This window comes from Eulemur rufifrons, chromosome 2 (assembly GCF_041146395.1).
Source record: "Eulemur rufifrons isolate Redbay chromosome 2, OSU_ERuf_1, whole genome shotgun sequence".
Lineage (NCBI taxonomy): Eukaryota > Metazoa > Chordata > Mammalia > Primates > Lemuridae > Eulemur > Eulemur rufifrons.
The window spans coordinates 7,639,176-7,658,169 of NC_090984.1; the positions used below are offsets into that span (position 1 = coordinate 7,639,176).

The 18,994-nt window shown below is 56.2% G+C and overlaps 1 protein-coding gene across 4 annotated transcripts in view; it reads left to right on the forward strand.

Annotated features, from left to right (window-relative positions):
* Positions 1-18,994, forward strand: part of EPS15L1 (epidermal growth factor receptor pathway substrate 15 like 1) — a 99,414-nt gene that overhangs the window by 74,917 nt on the left and 5,503 nt on the right. For 2 of the 4 annotated variants that reach the window (XM_069477231.1, XM_069477233.1), the window contains exon 22: positions 3,334-3,466. The exons of the other annotated variants lie outside the window; for them this stretch is intronic. In XM_069477231.1, coding sequence (XP_069333332.1) covers positions 3,334-3,466 — 133 coding nt within the window. The remainder of the gene's footprint in view (positions 1-3,333; positions 3,467-18,994) is intronic. 4 annotated transcript variants of the gene reach the window in all.

An 18,994-nucleotide genomic window follows, 5' to 3' on the forward strand; every position in this document is an offset into this window, starting at 1 on the left:
GGCTTGCGGAGGAGAGCAACCAGGCATCGATCCGATTCCAGCGGTTCCCTCTGGGAGGCTGTCAGGCCTGCAAGCTTAGTTGAGGTCCGGCCACCCCCACCCGGAGAGATTTTTCTAGATAGTATTGGGCCTAAATGACACCAGCTTGCTTTAAAAGCAAATTCCCCAAAATACATTTTTGGGGAGCATTTGAGAATAAAAACAAGAGTCTAACTTACTTATTTCACACCCCTGCCCCAAGGAAGGCCATCTGTGAAGACTTAATTGGTGTTCAGCCCGTTTTTAGCAACTTCCCAATCACGTTTTAAAGCTGTGCGTTCGTACTTGGGGCTGCTTTTTATAGGTCAGAGCCGTTTGCTCTGAGCCAGTTCTTTAAACAGTGAACCCAAACCCGTGTCTCTCAGAGCTGGTTTTCACAGTAGCTTTTCTGTCTGTCTTTTATTTTAAGCTCACTTCACTCCTGCCGAGCCCCTGACAGCTTTAGTGAAACCTTTCTAAAAATAGCAACTTTCCTTGAAGCTGCTGCCCGAGTAGGAAAGAATTGAGTCCCCAGGGAGACGTCTTGGGAAATGTGAAGTCATGAAAATTGGGATTGGGAAATGACGCGGCGTTTTGGCGTTAGGAGCGATAGAGTTCACCGTTGAGGGGGTGCCAGGCGTTTACGATCGGAACCCTGGCATCTGCAAGGAGCCGATTGGCCCCTCAGGTTCAAATGTAAGCGGGAGGCGCTGAGCCTGCTTGGCCTGAGATGTCCCCAGTCAGCCTGGGGGATGACGCAGCTCGGGTTTGAATGTGTCACCAGGTCTTACCCCTTAGGGACTTCAGGCCGAGCGTACCCTTAGAGCCCAGGTCCTACCGCACGACCCAGAGGACGGAAAGGCACCCCTTGGTCCTCGGGGCCAATGGCTCAATTTGAGTGGGGAGACACGGCCCAGAAGGCAGCATGTGCCGAGGGTGGACGAAGAGACGCAGAGGTTGTCCCCTCCGTGCCCCTTCCCTGGAGCACCAGGATGAGGGCTGGGGGTCCACTCGGGGGCTTCACCTAGTCCTGCCACCTCTCTGCCAAGTGGTTTCCATTCCTGCCTGCCCAGCTGAAGGTGTGCAGAGAAGGCAGGTGCAGTGGCTCACACCTGTAATCCCAGTACTTTGGGAGATTTATGCAGGCGAATTGCTTGAGGCAGGGGGTTTGAGACCAGCCTGGGCAATATAGCAAGACCCTATTAAAAAAGGGGGGCTCCCTCCCAAGGCCACTGGCTAGGTTAGGTGAGAAGGTCAGCGCAGAGTGAGCGTTTCCCACCTGGGCGGCTCCAGAGAGCCTAGCGGCGCCCAGGGCTGGGGCCAGGTGGGCTGCTGTGTGTGCAAAAGCCCTTCCGGCCCCTCCTCCTCCCTGGGGGCCCCGCCACTCACCTGTCGCGGGGACCTGGGTGTGGGTAGGGGTGGCTGCCTCTTGCAGTGGGGCCTTGTCCCTGATGCAGCTCTGCCTGGGCCGAGCAGCCGAGACTCTGCGACTAAACGTTAGAGGCCAAGGTGGCTGACACTCTGCGACTCGTCACCAGAGGTGGGGTTGACCTCTCCCTGCTCCTCCAGCAGTGTCTGGGGTCCCAGTTATCTAAGGGAACCCCTTAAATGTGTTTTGTGTTCTGCTTTGTTCTCTGTCTCTAGCCCTGCCCTGGTGGGGGCACAGTTAAAAGCCCCCTCCCAGCCACTCCTCCATCTCTCGCTGTGGCCCGTCCCCACCCCACCCTGGGTCCCCACCCTCTTTGTAGTTGTTTTCTGTTGTATTACACACTCTCCCCGCCCCCAGTAGAAAGCAATTTTCTCCCTCCTGGGGCTCCCCAGCCCCTTTACTCAGGCACCTGAGCTACAGCTCTGCCTCATGCCCCTCACTTTGCATGCGGGGAAACTGAGGCACAATGGAGTTCATGCTGTGCTGGTGCTTGAGGTGAGGGGCAGGCGTCCCCATGGGAGGTGGCACTCAGGGGCGTGTGCTGACCCTGTCCACTGCCGGAGAGGAAGGGCCCGCGCTTGCCCTCCAGGTGGGAGAGGCCTGGAAGCCAGTCACACTGGCACCGTGACTTGTGTCCCACTGGGCAACAGCATGGTGTCGGAGCAGGCATGGATGGCGGGAAGGGGCCCCAGGGAGAGCCCTGGGGCAGGACAGGCACCCACCGGTGTCTGAGGAAGGAGACAGGCTCCGCAGCGGGAGACCCGTGTGCACAGGGCCCAGAAATGTGGGGCCGAGTCAGCGTCCGGGGGTCACAAGAGGATCCAGGGACTGAGTCGTCATCATGAGGGGATGGGGGGGCGGGTAGCCTCAGGGATGAGGCTGAAGAATCAGGCAGCGGGGGCAGCAATGGAGGCCCTGCGTGACTTAAAGAGCCCGGAGCTACCTGTAGGTGTGGGCCGTCCAGGGCTACCTGCCTACCTAAGTATCACCTCTGCGTATCGACCTTCTTCCCGTCCATCCCTGCCCCGACCCCCTGCGCCCCCTCCCTACCTGTCCTTCCACCCACTCGCCCACCACTCATTCCACCACTCATCCACTTATACATCCATCTGCCCACCCACTTGCCCGCCCCCGTCCCCCCATGCCACCACCCAGCTGTCTATAACCGTCTCTGTCTAACTGCTCAGAGCTGGGGTGACGTGATCCAGTTTGGGTTTGAGGCAGTAGGTGTGAGGGTGAGCAGGTGCAGGGGTGGAGGAGGCTGCTGGGGGCTCCAGGCAGAGGTGGTCAGAGTCCGATGGGGGTGGCGTGGCTGTGCCGATGGGTGGGGCTGGGCTGGGCACGTGACCTGGGTCACTCATGGGATGCGGCATGTGGGCAGCCCAGGGGTGAGGAGGGGGGTCTGGTGCCAGCGCCTGGAGCTGCCTGTCCCTAACCGGAGGCAGTGACCACACCGGCCCGCTCAGCTGGGAGGCATCACACTGGGGTCCGCGCCGAGCACCACAGTGGGTCCAGGCGTGAGGGTGGGGTGCGTCTCTGGAGTGTGAGCAGGAGGCCCAGGGGCCCCTGTGTGCCAAGGCCTGGAGTCAGAAAAGACCCCGGCATCCCCACCCCCACCTGTGCAGGTGGGCTGGCAAGCGCAGCCGGGGGTACCCCCAGGGCTGCTGTACGTCAGCTACCCCCTCCCTCACAGGCCACGGGTCCTGCTGTTGAGGGTGAGGAAAGCAGGGACCTTTCGAAGGACGGGTCCGAGCAAGGCCGCGGCATGCAGCCTGGAGGGTCAGAGGCCTCGCCAGGGGCCTCGGTGCGTGAGTGCTGCTCCGTGGACGTCCATTGCCTTCGTTTTAATGACTGTTTTTGCCTCTGTTTCGTGTCCTCTCTTACAGCCCCCAACTTCTGGCCCTTTCACCTCCTCCTTGGGAGGGGCAGGATTCTCAGATGACCCCTTTAAAAGTAAACAGGACACTCCTGCTCTGCCTCCGAAGAAACCCGCTCCTCCACGGCCTAAGCCGCCCAGCGGTCAGTACGCTTTCTTCTCTCACTGCCGCCGCCCGCCGATGCGGAACAGCGGGGGACCCAGGGCCCCCCACCCACCAGCTAGAGTAGAAGCAGATGCCGTGTTGATGCACGCTGAGCAAGAGGGTCTCCCCAGCACCTCCCACCTGCCTGCCCTCGCCCCCACCCTGTGGGCCCCTTGGCTCCGGGCTCCATGCTGGGGTCTAGAAAACCCAGGCCTCAGAGCCCTCCTTGTGGCCCCTGCCCAAGCGTGTCAGTGCCACCCCGGCACCCTGGCTGCACCTCAGGAAGCACCACGGGCCTCGGCCCCCGGGCTGCTCTGGCCCCTTCCTTTGCCCCCAACACCCTGGAGTGGGGACGGCAGCAGAGGCCACCTGCTCGGTCCAGCCCTCCCTGGCTGATTAAGGACTCGGGCTGGGAAGGCAGGGAGTCCTCCGTGGCTGTGTTCGGTGCGAGAAGAGGCAGGATGGTGCGGGCCTCCCCGCAGCCCCGCTTCTCGGCACACACTTCCGAGCAAGGTCTTCCTGCAGACCCTGCCTGGCCTCTCAGTGGCTGGTGCTGCCGGGTCTCCCAGCCTCGGCCCTCGGCTCTGCTCTCGGGAAAGAGTTGAGTGTGCCCCTGAGGACTCCGAGGACTTTAAACTCACGCGTGGGTTTTCTCTCGTGTGCTAGAGATAGGCTGGCAGGCCCATTTCCCAGACTCTCGGGCAGAAAGCTGTTGCTGCACGTGGCAGAAGGAGTCACTGCAGTTCTCTAGTCTGTGTACCCAGCCCCTCATTGCTGGCCCTCATCCCTCATCCCAGGCCGTTTCGTCCAGGCCTGGCCTGGGACTTCCCTTCTGTTCTCTAGTCTCCAGGCAAGTCTCACCTGCACTGTCCCTGGATTGCGGTGGCCCACACACCCCCATGGTTGTGCCTTCTGTTACCTGGCTTTCCCTAGACAGGTGTGCCCCCTCCCAGCCCCACCGCCTCTGCAGTGGGGTGTAGCACTCACCTTCCAGCCTGCACTCACCCCTCCCCTTGAATCCACCCAGTGGACTCCACCTGTGGCTCCGTCATCGTTGCAGGTCCTTGAGCAGATCCTAGTAGCTCCCCTCGCACCCAGCTCCACAGTTATTAATACCAGTGACCCTTGATCCCGCATATCGGCCACTGGTCAGCAGGGATGAGCAGAGGGAAACTTATTTTAAAAACGGTGGCCAGGCGCGGTGGCTCACGCCTGTAATCCCAGCACTTTGGGAGGCTGGGGCAGGAGGATCACTTGAGGCCACGAGTTTGAGACCAGCCTGGGCAACATAATGAGACTGTGTCTGTAAAAAAAAATGAAAAATATTAGCCAGGCGTGGTGGTGCACGCCTATAGTCCTAGCGACTCAGAAGGCTGAGGCAGGAGGATTACTTGGGCCCAGGAATTTGAGACTGCAGTGAGCTATGATTGCGCCGCTGCACTCCAGCCTGGGTGACAGAGCGAGACCCTGTCTCTACAAAAAAAAATCCAACCAAACAAAAACCCACTGCCTCTCCTGTCCTGTTACCTGGCCTGGCCGCCTTTTGGGAGGACAGTGAAGCGGCCTGCAGTGATCAGGTTGGCTTCCTTGTTGATGAGTCATGAAAGAAAGTATGACCAGTGGGCTGTGCAGATTTAGAGCAGATTGTCTGTGAACCGTGAGCAGATAACAGATGGGTAAAGAGATCATTTCTGTAAGCCACACATCAAAGGCACTTAACCATAAAATGGAGGAAAAACAAACAACAAAGGAATTCCCTTCTATCCGTGAGAGGCCACCAGCACCTTACGTACAGGCAGTGGCTCTGAGGGGACCTTTGTTGGTCTCCTGATGGATGGCATGGGGCCTGCTCATTCTGTCTGAAAGACAGGAGCAAAAGCATGCATGCACACACACGTACACACACATGCATGCACACGTGCCTACATGCACACAGATGAGTACATGCATATTTACATACTGCATGCACACAGTTGGGACACATATGCACATGCTCGTCCATGCGTACACATAAGGGCACATATTTACATGCATGTGATACATGCATGCACACTTGTGCACACACTTGCATGCACACACATGCCTGTGCGTGCATATACATTCTCAGTGCTTGTGCACACATGCACATATGCAGAATGGCATGTGAATGCACACACATGCACACAGGTGAGCACACACATTCACATACTGCATCACACATGCATGCTCATGTATGTGTGCATGTATCCATATGCATGCACACACGCAAACACACACATACCCATGCATGCATGCTCTTCATGCTTACACGCATGCATTCATGCACACATGAACACTTGTATATGCAGATCCTGCACGCATGCATATTCATATGTGAATGTGTATGCATGCACAGGCGTGGAGGGCAGTGCTGTGTTTGGTGGGCCCTGTGGAGGAGCCATCCCACTCAGTAGCTCAAAGGCACAGAGCTTCATTTTGAGTGTTTCATGGAAACTGTCACCTCCACCTCCCCGCTTACCTGAACCCAACTGGGTCTGCTGTTGAACTTTTCCTCAGCTGTCACCTCCCCTTGTGTCTCCCTCTGCGAGCCTACCCACCCCATTTTGGCTTCTGTTTTTAGTGTACCGTGGGCTTAGAAAGCAGAGAATGCTGGTTAAAAGTGGAACGTTCAGCAACCGGGGTTTGGAGGACCCCTTTGGAGGCGTCGGAGTTGAGGCTTTTCGTAGAGCCACGTCAGGATTTGCTCTGGCTTGGGCCACTGCATTTTATTCTGCTGTGTCCGGCGAGGTGCTGGGGCCGTCGGTGCCCTCTGCAGAACTACATTAACATTAAGGGCCCTCAGGAAGCACTTGCTCAGCTCTTCCGACAGCAGACCCTAGCAAGACCTGTGAGAGACAGGACAGGTGCTGTCCCTTTCGCAGAAGAGGAAAGGGGGGTCAGAGGTCGTGGAGAGTGCCTGAGGTCATTCACTGAGGTGGCTGCAGGGCCGGGTCTAGACCTGGTGACCTGCTTCCTGCCCAGGCCTCACCCTCCTCCCTTAGACAGCAGTACTATGAACCAAGCTGTGCGATTCGGAGTGTTCTGGAAAATGGTCGATGCATGTGCAGTGTTTTCATCTGTGAGCGACTGCAGGATATTGGTGTGGAGGCCTAAGTGTCTCTCATTTGATTCTTTTACCTAGAAGCAATGGCTGAACAGAAAAATTCTGCGTTGTACACACTGCTGGGTGGTAGGTACAGACCGTGCGGGGGCTGCCGTTTGAGCTTCCAGCACTGTTTCTGCTGCAATTCCACACTAACATCTAACGATCTGAATGCCACCGGCCGCGCAAAACGTGGGACTGGGGGTGGCCTTTTAACAAGTCGTATGTTGGCGGGGTGTGTGTGGCTCTCTGCGGGGAGACGAAGGCAGCTGCTCACCCTACCCTGGTTCTCTGGTCAGGGGACTCGGAGCCCAGCTCTGCACAATCCCCTTCCCACTTCCCAGTCACACGGCAGCTTGGCGGGTGCCTGGCCATTAAGCAAGAGAGGTCAGCAGGTGTGTGTCAGACAAAGTCCCACTCAGAAAGTTCATCCAGAAAACATAAGACACGTCTCTTGTTTCCTTGGCTTTGTAAGATGGGAGATGGCAAGCCTGTGTCCGTATTTTTTTTTTATTTTGTTTTTAAGAAAACATAAAAATCCAGCAGTTCGAAAATGAGGGAATGTGCTTTTCTGCCCTGTGTGCTGATTCAGCCTTTTGTCAACCTCTGAGAGACCATGTGTCCAGTGTGTGGGGAGGCCACCTTCACCTGGGCACTCTCAGTCCCTCGAGGGCCTTGTAGATGCTGGGCTTTGCGGGAGAAGTGTTGGTCCCAGCGTGGCTGAGTGCCAGGGAGGGACAGGTGGGAGCCCCTGTGGCCCTGGCGCTTGAGTTGTGACCCAGTGGAGAGAGACAGACCAGTAGACAGACTGTCTAATGATGACGGTATTTCTCACAAACGATGCACGAAGCATCGTACCTGTGTTTTCGGAAATCACGATGAAGAAAGACTCTCTCCCATCATCTCACTGCCTTGCCTGGGAAGCCACCTGATGTTGCCACATCCCCACCCAGGGCTCGTCCGTCCCAGGGGACCTGGAGGGCTCTAGAAACCTCTAGGTCTCTGCGCCAGGAAATGGCTCCCACACGAGAGGCCAGGACAGGAGACTCTGAGTCCACTTACCTCTGGCCTCGGGGCCATCTATCCCACTCAAACCCAAGAGGCTGCTTGATCAGACTGGTTTCTGGACATCGTAGAAAGATCTCCTGTTCAGATTCCGATCCTGCTACCAACTGTCTTCGGGGCCCTGGGTGAGTGACTTAACCTGGCCAAGCCTCAGTTTCCCCGCCTGAACATGGGACTGAGTCAGGGCTAGCAGGTGGGTGTGGGGGGAAAGCCTTGCAGCGATGTGCTGTGTGTGACCTGCATCCCTTCCCCACCCCAGGGAACAGGGACCAGGACGCAGCGTCCTCCGGCTGTGGGCGCCTTTCCCAGGAAAGACAGAGGCTGGGCCAGGGCGTTACTGAGAGGCCTTTCCCCCACAAGACTGCGGTTTCGCAGAAATCTCTTCCCTTAAAAAATGTCGGCATGCAGTGAGTTGAGCTTCACAGAGGGCTCCAGGGTCCCCTTTGGCCGTCGCCGGTACAGGACCAAGTGAAGGTTGGGTCTGAGTCACATTTGGATTTTTGGTGCTATAGCTCTTGTGTTCTAGAAGCTGCAGTTTTCAAATTCTGTGGGATCCGCTTGTTTCGTTTTTTACTGTTTAAAGCTCGATGGAGGTTGAGTTGATGTTGGATATGTACAGCACATATTTACCGCTGGACAAGTGTCAACCTGGGCAGTCATGGTAGGGACCCTCCCCACCGGGGAGCCCCATGGAGTTTCCTCAAGGGAGAACCACGGTCACGTCTTACACCGGAGCAGCCCACGGCTGGCCACCTGCCCCCTACACCAGATACTCAGTCCTCTCCCAATCCCAGCCAGGAAGCATCTCCTGAGGACATTCAGGGTCATCTCCCGGGGCACGCACAGAGCCTTGGTGTCTGCACTAAGTTCTCTGTGCCTATAGGTCTTTTCTAGAAAGGTCTATCAAGGTATTAAGTAAGCAGCAGGTGTCCGTGTGGGGCAGAAGAAGCTAGTTTCTTCCAGGCAGATGCAAAACAGCCCCAGCAGGCGGCCGAAACCTGTCAGTTAAAGTTAGGTTAAAGTTAGCCCTGGTGCACACCTCCCCCAGGTAAACAATGGTGTATTTTCTGCAACGGACCGGAGATCGAGATCAGTCAGAACTCACCGCTGAAGAGTTTCTAGGTAAAAGTTGTTGATTTGCAAAGAGAGAAACAGATTTTTTTTTTAAGTGCAGGAAACGGCTGTGTGGGTGTCAGTGATTGGGCCTCGGGCCCGCTGCGATAGTGGGATCCTGCAAGGGCCCCACCCTTGCCACTTCCTGCCAGCGCAGCCCTGCGGTGCGGTGCCTGCAGCGCCCGGGTGACACCAGCCTGCGAGCCTCCACCGCTAACCAGCCAGTCACCTTTAACCTCTCTCCAATTTAATGATCACTTTATTACTGCTGACGACCTTTTCACCTCCTAAACAAAGCCCTGCGTGCGATGCTGCTGCTCAGGGTGGCTTCTTGCCCCCTCCCCACAATTCTCGTGCACTTTTACTCCACTTGCGCGAGATGCAATTGAACCAGCATCCTGTTTGATTCACACAGCTCTCTCTCAAAAAAAGACAAGACGAAAATCCTTTCTCCCCTAGCAAACGAGTCCCCTCCCACCCCTGTGTGTGGAGTCCCCACGGGGCGGCCATGGGGTCTTGCGGACCACCCCGGGGGACCAGCACACAGGACAGGGTCACAGCAGAGGAAGCCCTGAGTTCCTAAATGACACCGGCTCCTCTCCTCCTCTGAAGTGCCCCGTCAGGGAGGAAACCAGGGTGGTCAGTGGTCTCTCCCATCATTTGCGCGTTTGGTCCCGAAACCCCTTGTTTGTTGCACAAGATCCAATTTTAAGACGGCATCTCCATTTGAGCCGTGCGGTTAGCACCTCAGCCTTGAACTTAACTACTTTAATTCCGTTCCCACGATGATCTCAAAGAGATAATTTCGTGGGTACATGTGAAGTTTTAGAACGGGACAAGTGGTTCCACCATCTTGAGGGACCTGGAAAATTCTGGTGCTTGCCTGCCAGCCAGGATTTGCATGTGGGGGCCTGCAGAGGAGCCTAAAGTGCTCAACGTTGTGGAGTCCCCCTTTTTTGTCCACTCTCACCCTGTGCCCCCCGGCACTGCTATGGTCAAGGGAACTTTGGGGCTTCCTCTGTCCCAGGGCTGGGTGTGACCTGCGGACGGCCTGGAGGGTTCCCAGCCCAGAAAGGTTCCCGCACTGGGGAGAGGGAGGAGTGTCAACCTCTTGCATATAAGCCGCCTGGAGGCAGATTGCTGTTTGGGGCAATTTCTGTTCTGCAAAGTCCACTAAGTTTGAAAATAGAAGCATTTGCCTACCTCGGCACACACCCACCCTCTGTGCCCAAAAGGGCGGGGATGGAGTGGGTGTCGTGTGACTGGGCTGTCATCTGGTGTTCAGTGGGGTGCACATGCTGGGCCTGGGGTCCTGGAGCAGAGGAGTCAGGGCTCAGCCAACCAAGGGTCTGGGGGGCCGTGGGGTGGGGTGCAGGCCCGGAGAGGCCACCAGCGACCCCGAATCTGAGTGTGGGTGTGAACAGACGGGGCCCGAGTGTACCTGCCGGCAGGACTTCCCCAGCCCCTCGCTTGGCAGAGGCTCCACCTGCGTCGAGGTGAGGGGCCGAGGCAGACCCGTCAGAAGGGGGCTTGGGACTCAGGCTGCAGCCCGGGGCGCAGCCTCCCTGCTTTTCTGACAGGATGAATGTGGCCCCTAGTCTTTCATCTCTCCCGCTGAAAGCACTGAGTCAGCACCCCCTCACCCTGCCATTGCCAACGGCAACAGTGCATGCACGCAGGTGACGGGGACCTGGCCCCAAACAGAGGGAGAGCAGGAGGAGCCCCCCACCCAGACCTGACTCTCCTAGGTGCCCTCCCCGCCATGGGAGCTCCTGCGCATTTCGTTTCCTCCCCTCCATGGGGGCTCGTTCACATCCTTCCACCCCAGTGCATGCGCGACCCCTGACCAGCTGGCAGACCCGGTGTTCTTTGGAGACTTTGTTAAATGTGGGCATGGCACCTCCCTGCCCTTTGCAGAGGTGGCGTTCTGGCGAGGTTGCTGCTCTCTGCAGGGAGGAACAAAGGCCGGGCTCCCCCTGCCTGGCTTGCACGTAGATAGCATCTCCCCTCGGAGAGCCCCTTGGAGGGGACAGGGCCAGCACCCACGGGCGCTCAGGCAGATTGAATCAAAGGTGCCCATCACAGAACAAATGCAATCTTTCCAGAAAAGCAGAACTGGGACACCTGGCTGTCTGTATTGTTTTTGTTGTGAAGACTCACTTGTGATTTGTAGATTCATTTCCAAATCATGTACCCAGCCCTACACACATACACACACACACACACACCCTCTTTTTTGCTGCAGAGCTAACGTAACCCCAGGCAGGCTTAATGTAAATGTCATGAGTCTTTTGTGGTAACCTCTAGAAAATTGTTACTTCTCACTTCAAATGATATTTGTCTTCTGGGGACCCAAAGAGTGTGGCTACTTTTCTCCCCTTTTTCTTTTCCTTATAACGGTGGAATGAGACCCCGGCCCCCAGGCTGGTCAGCCCAGTGAGATTTCCACAAGCCCACATGCTTCCCAGAGGCTGAAAACATGACCAGCCATAAGTGGATCACAGTAAATATTTGTTCAGCTTTTCTCAACAATTCAGAACCAAACCTCATCCTGTTGCCTTCAATGCATTAAGCAGATTTTCTTAAAATTTGGTAAATATTTTTAGTGGAAAATCTCAATGCTGCGATCCGCGGGGACCTCAGATTTTTATCTCCCGGGGCTGTGCTACTTGGCACAGCTTTGATCTGCTGCAGTGAGAGCGCGGGGCTGGCGTCTGCAGGACTCCCGGCTTGCAAGCGCCCTACGTGGTCCTGCGCACCACCCACGTGTTTAAAATCCGCTCTCCTCGCCCACCTCCAATGGGAGCCGGAGGAAGGCGTTGACATGCCCTGGGGAAAAGAGGTCTTTTTCAGTACAAGTCCCTGAGTGATTGTGAATTTTAAAAATTGTGCTCTGGGCACCCTGGCTTCTCTCTTTCTCCCCTCTGCCCCCAGCTAAACTGTTGTTGTCGGCCGGGTGGGGAGGGAGGAGCAAGGGCACAAGTCAGTGGCCCTGGGTGAGCTTGGCCCCAGTGGTGCCCCGTCCCAGGCAGCAGCTCTGCAGCTCTCTGTGTGCTGTGACTCTCAGAAGCCAGCTGTGTGGCCGTTCTGTGTTGTGCAGCATGAGTGACAGTTGTGTGGCCGTTCTGTGTTGTGCAGCATGAGTGACAGTTGTGTGGCCGTTCTGTGTTGTGCGGCATGAGTGACAGTTGTGTGGCCGTTCTGTGTTACACAGCATGAGTGACAGTTGTGTGGCCGTCCTGTGTTGTGCAGCATGAATGACAGTTGTGTGGCCGTCCTGTGTTGTGCAGCATGAATGACAGTTGTGTGGCCGTCCTGTGTTGTACAGCATGAGTGACAGTTGTGTGGCCGTCCTGTGTTGTACAGCATGAGTGACAGTTGTGTGGCCGTCCTGTGTTGTGCAGCATGAGTGACAGTTATGTGGCCGTTCTGTGTTACACAGCATGAGTGACAGTTGTGTCGCCGTTCTTTGTACAGCATGAGTGACAATTATGTGGCCGTTCTGTGTTGTGCAGCATGAGTGACAGTTGTGTGGCCGTTCTGTGTTGTGCAGCGAGTGACAGTTGTGTGGCCGTCCTGTGTTACACAGCATGAGTGACAGTTGTGTGGCCATTCTTTGTGCAGCATGAGTGACAGTTGTGTGGCTGTTCTGTGTTGTGCAGCATGAGTGACAGTTGTGTGGCCGTTCTGTGTTGTGCGGCATGAGTGACAGTTGTATGGCCGTTCTGTGTGGCGCGGCATGAATGACAGTTGTGTGGCCGTTCTGTGTTGTGCAGCATGAGTGACAGTTGTGTGGCCGTTCTGTGTGGCGCAGCATGAATGACAGTTGTGTGGCCGTTCTTTGTGCAGCATGAGTGACAGTTGTGTGGCTGTTCTGTGTGGCGCAGCATGAATGACAGTTGTGTGGCCGTTCTTTGTGCAGCATGAGTGACAGTTGTGTGGCTGTTCTGTGTGGCGCAGCATGAGTGACAGTTGTGTGGCCGTTCTGTGTTGTGCGGCATGAGTGACAGTTGTGTGGCCGTTCTGTGTTGTGCGGCATGAGTGACAGTTGTGTGGCTGTTCTTTGTGCAGCATGAGTGACAGTTGTGTGGCTGTTCTTTGTGCAGCATGAGTGACAGTTGTGTGGCCGTTCTTTGTGCAGCATGAGTGACAGTTGTGTGGCTGTTCTTTGTGCAGCATGAGTGACAGTTGTGTGGCCGTTCTGTGTTGTGCAGCATGAGTGACAGTTGTGTGGCCGTTCTGTGTTGTGCGGCATGAGTGACAGTTGTGTGGCTGTTCTTTGTGCAGCATGAGTGACAGTTGTGTGGCTGTTCTTTGTGCAGCATGAGTGACAGTTGTGTGGCCGTTCTGTGTTGTGCAGCATGAGTGACAGTTGTGTGGCCGTTCTGTGTTGTGCGGCATGAGTGACAGTTGTGTGGCCGTTCTTTGTGCAGCATGAGTGACAGTTGTGTGGCCGTTCTTTGTGCAGCATGAGTGACAGTTGTGTGGCCGTTCTGTGTTGTGCAGCGAGTGACAGTTGTATGGCCGTTCTGTGTGGCGCAGCATGAATGACAGTTGTGTGGCCGTTCTGTGTTGTGCAGCATGAGTGACAATTGTGTGGCCAGTCTGTGTGGCGCAGCATGAGTGACAGTTGTGTGGCCGTTCTGTGTTGTGCGGCATGAGTGACAGTTGTGTGGCCGTTCTGTGTTGTGCGGCATGAGTGACAGTTGTGTGGCCGTTCTGTGTTGTGCGGCATGAGTGACAGTTGTGTGGCCGTTCTGTGTTGTGCGGCATGAGTGACAGGTGTGTGGCCGTTCTGTGTTGTGCGGCATGAGTGACAGGTGTGTGGCCGTTCTGTGTTGTGCGGCATGAGTGACAGGTGTGTGGCCGTTCTGTGTTGTGCGGCATGAGTGACAGGTGTGTGGCCGTTCTGTGTTGTGCAGGATGAGTGACAGTTGTGTGGCCGTCCTGTGTTGGGATAAATGGCAGTTGTGTGAACATCCTGTGTTGCATAGGACAATGGCTGAGGTGAGCAGCTGCGCTGACCACAAACCTTTTGTTTTTTTGTTTTGTTTGTTTATTTTGTATTTGTCTCTCATCTCCAGTCCTGCATGTCCCAAGTACAGCACTAAACTGTACAAACAGAACCCAGCAAGGGTCTGGCTGGACCCAGCGCACACACACGCACACTCTCGCGTGTGTTTTGGTGTCTTTATTAATTAGATTAAGACCCCACATCACCTGAAACATCTTTCTTCCCAAGTAACGAACTTAAACCGAGAGAGTTTCCTTTCTTCCAGGTTTTCAAAGGTGTTCACCATTTTTAGAGTTTGCGGGGTATTTGTATTCTATTATTTTGTCCCCACCCCAGCTTTCGGGGACCCTTCAGGCAGAGGTTTTCCTACAAAGCGAGATGGAAAAGGCAGAGCCTTCACTGGCCAATGTGTGTCCAGAAGCCTGGCCCGGGTCCCGGGTGGCAGGCGCACTCGTGGCCCTGAAAAGCTTGAGAAATAGGAGAATTAAAGAAATTTCTACTAGGGTGGAGCCGGCCACCGAGTTTTTTTTTTAACAGCACACACTGCGGTAAACCATTCGGTTCATATTGTTTTTGCCAAAGTCAGTCCTGTGTGTGGTTTCGGTACACCGCTTGGGTAACTGTTGAAACTGCTGTGGTTTGAAAATAAGTTCTATTTTGCCTTTTCTTCAATCTTACATTCCTCGTGCCCCCTGTTAATGAAGACTCACCGTGGGTGTCGAGTGAACACGTCGGGGGTCTTTAACTCCATTTGTGTTTATTCTCTGCCTTCTGCTACGCTGTGGGTCGGGCAGTTCCCGCCACAGACCTAGGAACGATGGTGCCCAACCGTGTGCCAGGCATCGTGCTGGCTGGTTTTTAATACCGATTTTTGTTTGTTTTTTTAACAAATGATTCCTGACCCCTTCTCTGATACACACCTCCCTAAAGATCCCGGAGCTGGGAAAAAGCACGAAGCCCTGGCTTTGATTGCATCGTCGTGCGTTTGTTTCAGGGCTCAGAGGCATATTAAAGTCACTTTGTCACGTTCGAGATAAGCTATCCTTCAGAAAATCGGAAAAACGATTAAGGAGTTAGCAGAAGTGGTTACATAAAAGCAGGAACTAGACCCAGTATGTTTTAAAAGTACAGTTGCTAAAAATAAGTCAATGTGCAAAAGTGGGAAGTTTGGGCCAAGGGCAGTACCCCCACAGGGCCGGCCCCAGCTTCTTTGCACAGAGTCTCTGATCCCCAGCAAGGTCTACAGCTAGACAGAGGACTCAGCCGACCCAGAACACGCCAGGTCCAATACCGCCCCTGTACCAAAGCGCAAACACAGACACTCGAGAAAAAACCGTTTTTTTTTCCCCTCTGAAAACAAGAGGTGAGCAGTTGATGTGCCCTGGTTTCATATTAACATTGTCATGATTTCTAAATAACAATGGTTTCGGCAACAGAGCAAAACCAGGCGCAGGCAATTCTTGGTGTGAACAGAGCTTTTCATCTCTTCAGTAATCTCTTTGCTCGTCAGAAACCTCAGCTCGAAATTGTAGCGGGCTGGATTCTTAAACCGCCCCTCCCAAAAAACAATTTTTTTTTTTTAATCCCCCAAACCGAGGGAGGAAGATCTTCTTCTCTGAAAAGAAGAAGAAAAACAGCTCAGAAATGACGAATTTATTTGAACCTCTGCACCGCGGTGGTCGCCGTGGGGGGCCTGGCTGGAGTCGGCCTCCTCTTACCCCCCTGCCCAGACAGTCGGAGGTCTGCCCCAGGCGGTCATCCCCGCAGGTGGTCCCAGGGGGCTGCACCACGTCCTGGGACTTTCAGCCTGTCCCCTGCAATGCTCACTGTTCCTTCTGCTCGAATTTTGCCATTAGATCCACATCATTTAAGTATTTGAGAGACGTCCACCCAAGCACCAGCATTCAGTATTCTTTCCTGCAAACAAGGAAGGCCTGGTGCCTTTGTTCCCTCCTGGTTGCCCAGAGGTGTTACCCCAAAGGGCCCCGCGTCCCTCGGGACCCGTGGAGTCTGTGTGGGCAGCACCTGGCTCACGAGGACCCGCCGAAGCCTGTTGGGTGCTGAACCCCAGGCTGGCCGGCACCAGGGACACGGCAATATTGACTGGCACCTGTGTTGTGCTGGGCCTGGCCCTCACGGAACTGACCCTTCCGCGTGCCAGAGGACAGAGCTGCGTGGGCCCCTGGGGGAGAAGGGGGCTTCCAGGTGGAGGGAGAGGCCGTGCAGAGGCAGGCAGGGGCGCGAGACACTAGCTGTGGCCAGTCCCTTCCCCTTGCAAACCCAGGGGGGTACAGGACATGCCGTCTGCCAGGGCACCCCTGCCCGTGGCCGTGGTGTCTCCGTGCGCACACCTGCTCCCAGTCAGCCATGCCCTCCCCCACCCCTGCGTGATTCTGCTGGAGCAGCCGGGCAGTGTAAACAGCAGACGGCAATTCCCACAACTCCAAGTTCAAGGTGTCAGCAGGGGTGGTTCTCCTGAGCCCTGTCTCCTTGTGTGGTCGTCTGTGTGTGTGTCTGCGTCCTGACCTCATCCTCTGAGGACAGCAGTCACTGGGGCAGGGCCCACCCCGATAACCTTTTCATACAGTTGTTCCTTTACAGAGCCTTTCTCCAAATACAGTCGTGTCCCGAGTTACTGGGTGTTAGGACTTGAACGTGTGCATTTGGAGGGGGTGGCACAGTTCAGCCCTTTTCTCGAATTGGGAAATTGAGGCTGAGAGTGGCCTTGCAAAGCCAAGGTGGGTGGCTGCTGTGCCCCTCACCATCTTCAAGGGGCACATCTGCCCCACCCCACGCAGGGCAACCCCTGCCCTAGGGCTGGCCCCGCACGCAGAGCCAAGCACAGGTGTGGCGGGGTTCCTCAAGGGGCTTCCAGCGGACAGCGCTGCTTGCAACGGCTTTTGGGAGTATCTTCTGGGCAGAGCCAGGAAAGAAGCCTCGGGTTTGGGGGTTACTGGGGAAGGAGTTGTGCCCAGACCCTGGGGAGGGCTGTCAGGAGAGAGGTTGGTGCCGGTCGTTGGGGTCTTCCCGATTCATGGGAATGTGTCCACCCGAGATGGGGCGGGGGTGCGACGGAGTGTGCATTTTAGAAAGCTTCGTTCAGCAGAGGGATTTGAGTGTCAGGCTCTGCTCTAGGCAGGGGGACCCAGGGGTGGACACCAGGGTCCCCCAGCCTCATGGAGCTGCCCGAAAGAGAGAGAAGATGCGTCGTGACGTGACCAGACGGCAGGGCTGTATGACAAGGGCTGCAGAGACAGTCGCCTGAGAGGCGTCTGACCTGGCCCGGTAGCTGCTTCCAGGTGATACTAGAAGGACCAGAGCCAGGTGCAGGCAGAAAGGTGGAGGCCAGGGGGCTGGGTCATCCCAGGGCAGTGGGGAGGCCTGGGGAGGGCTGAGCGGAGGGAAGGAAGAGCCACTCTGCCAGTGGGTTTGGCCCCAGGGAGGGAGCTGAGGTGGGGGAGCTGGAGGTGGCACACCCAGGACAGCATGGGGTCTACAGAGCCCTCCCGCAGAGCTGCCTGTCCCCCTCTGAAGGAGCAGGGAGTATGTCTGACGTAGGGGTTGCCTGGGCGGGGACAGTTCTTCAAGGCCAGTGGGACAGGCCGGGGGCTGTGGCCAGGCCAGACCACCCTCCTGTAGCCGTGGCCCCACCCCAAATGTCCTGACTCCGTCTGGGTGAGACTTTCACGGGAGCAGGTGCTCCTGGTGGGCTCTGCCCCGTGCTCACCTCTGTTGGTTCCCCGATGGCCTGTGACATGCGATGCTCATGGCTCTGCCCCCAAGGCCGTGAATGAGGCTGAGAGCAGACTGGGCCGGCAGTTGTCTCTTATGCCACCCGGCTCCAGCTGGTCTCAACTGAGAGACAAAGTGCTGTTTCCAGGCCAGGCGCGGTGGCTCAGGCCTGTAATTCTGGCACTCCGGGAGGCTGAGGCGGGAGAATCACTTGAGCCCAGGAGTTGGAGGCTGCAGTGAGCTGTGATGATGCCACTGCACTCTAGCCAGGTGACAGAGCGAGACTCTGTCTCAAAAAAAAAAAAAAAAAAAAAATTTCCCTGTCCAGAAGGCGGGCTGCAGGCCTGGTTCCCACCCGCCACGCAAGCACCGGGTGCCCGCTGTGCGTGCTGGCGCAGGTCACCTCGTGTGACCCACTCCTCTTCATTTCCACCTTGCAGATAAGGAAACTGAAGCCAGCTGGGAGGGAGGCGCTTGCCTGTGCCAAGGCCCCAGGGCTAGAGGTGGGAGATGCAGGCTGTAACCCTGGAGCCCTTAGGGGCACCTTGGGGCCCTCAGAAATGTGGCCTGGGGTGGGTGACCTGCCAGGGAAGCAGAGAGAATGGCTCTAGGTCTGGGCGTGGAGAGCGACCGAGGCCAGTGAGGACGTCGGGTGTGCCTGGGCTGGGGTGCTGCAGGGGTGGGGTGCAGCCAGGAGCCAGGGTGCCCTCTTGACCTGCAGCCAGAGGTCCAGCGTCAGCCGTGGAGTGGCAGGTGGCTCTTGGTTTCATTTTGAACGTCAGCTTTGAAACCTCAAGGGTCCCCATGGGCAGCTCCGTTAACAGATTGGAATCGTGTCAAGTGCTGAGGAGCCGCCAGCCTGAGGGGATGGAATGTCTGGGCCCTGGGCACTCCAACCACCCTGGGCGCTGGCTGGGAGGACGGAGCGCAGCGGTGTCCAGCAGGAGCATCGGGTCAGCCCGGCGGGTCTGCAAACCGCAGATTCCGTGCGGCTCATCTCCCAGGGACCTCCCGTCACTGAGCAGGTCTCGAGAGGCCTTCAGGTTCCTGGTGGAATGTTCCGGCATGTTGGCAGGACGCATTAGGAGAAGCCACCTGTCCTCAGGCCACACCCCCCCATGGTCTCACGGCCTCATTTCCCAAACAAACCCTGCCCCTCGGAGCTACCAGCACTGCAGGGGCGGCAGACCCTACCGTTAACACGCCTGATAACCCCGCCACGCTGTGGGACGAATCCCCCTTCTTATTGCAGGTGACCCCCCCCCCACCCTTTTTTAATTTTTAGAAGCTTGCGGTGTATTTTTCTGCTCAGCCATGGTTTTGTTTAACACGGTGTGATAGTAAGTGTGTTGCTACGCTCACGCGAATCACTTTGAGATGCGCCTGCATGTGAGCTTTTTTAAGGACAACTCTCACGTGTTAGCTGGTGTGTGTGTGTGTTTGTGCGTCTGTCATCCGAAGTGTTTTTATTGTGTCGTCCC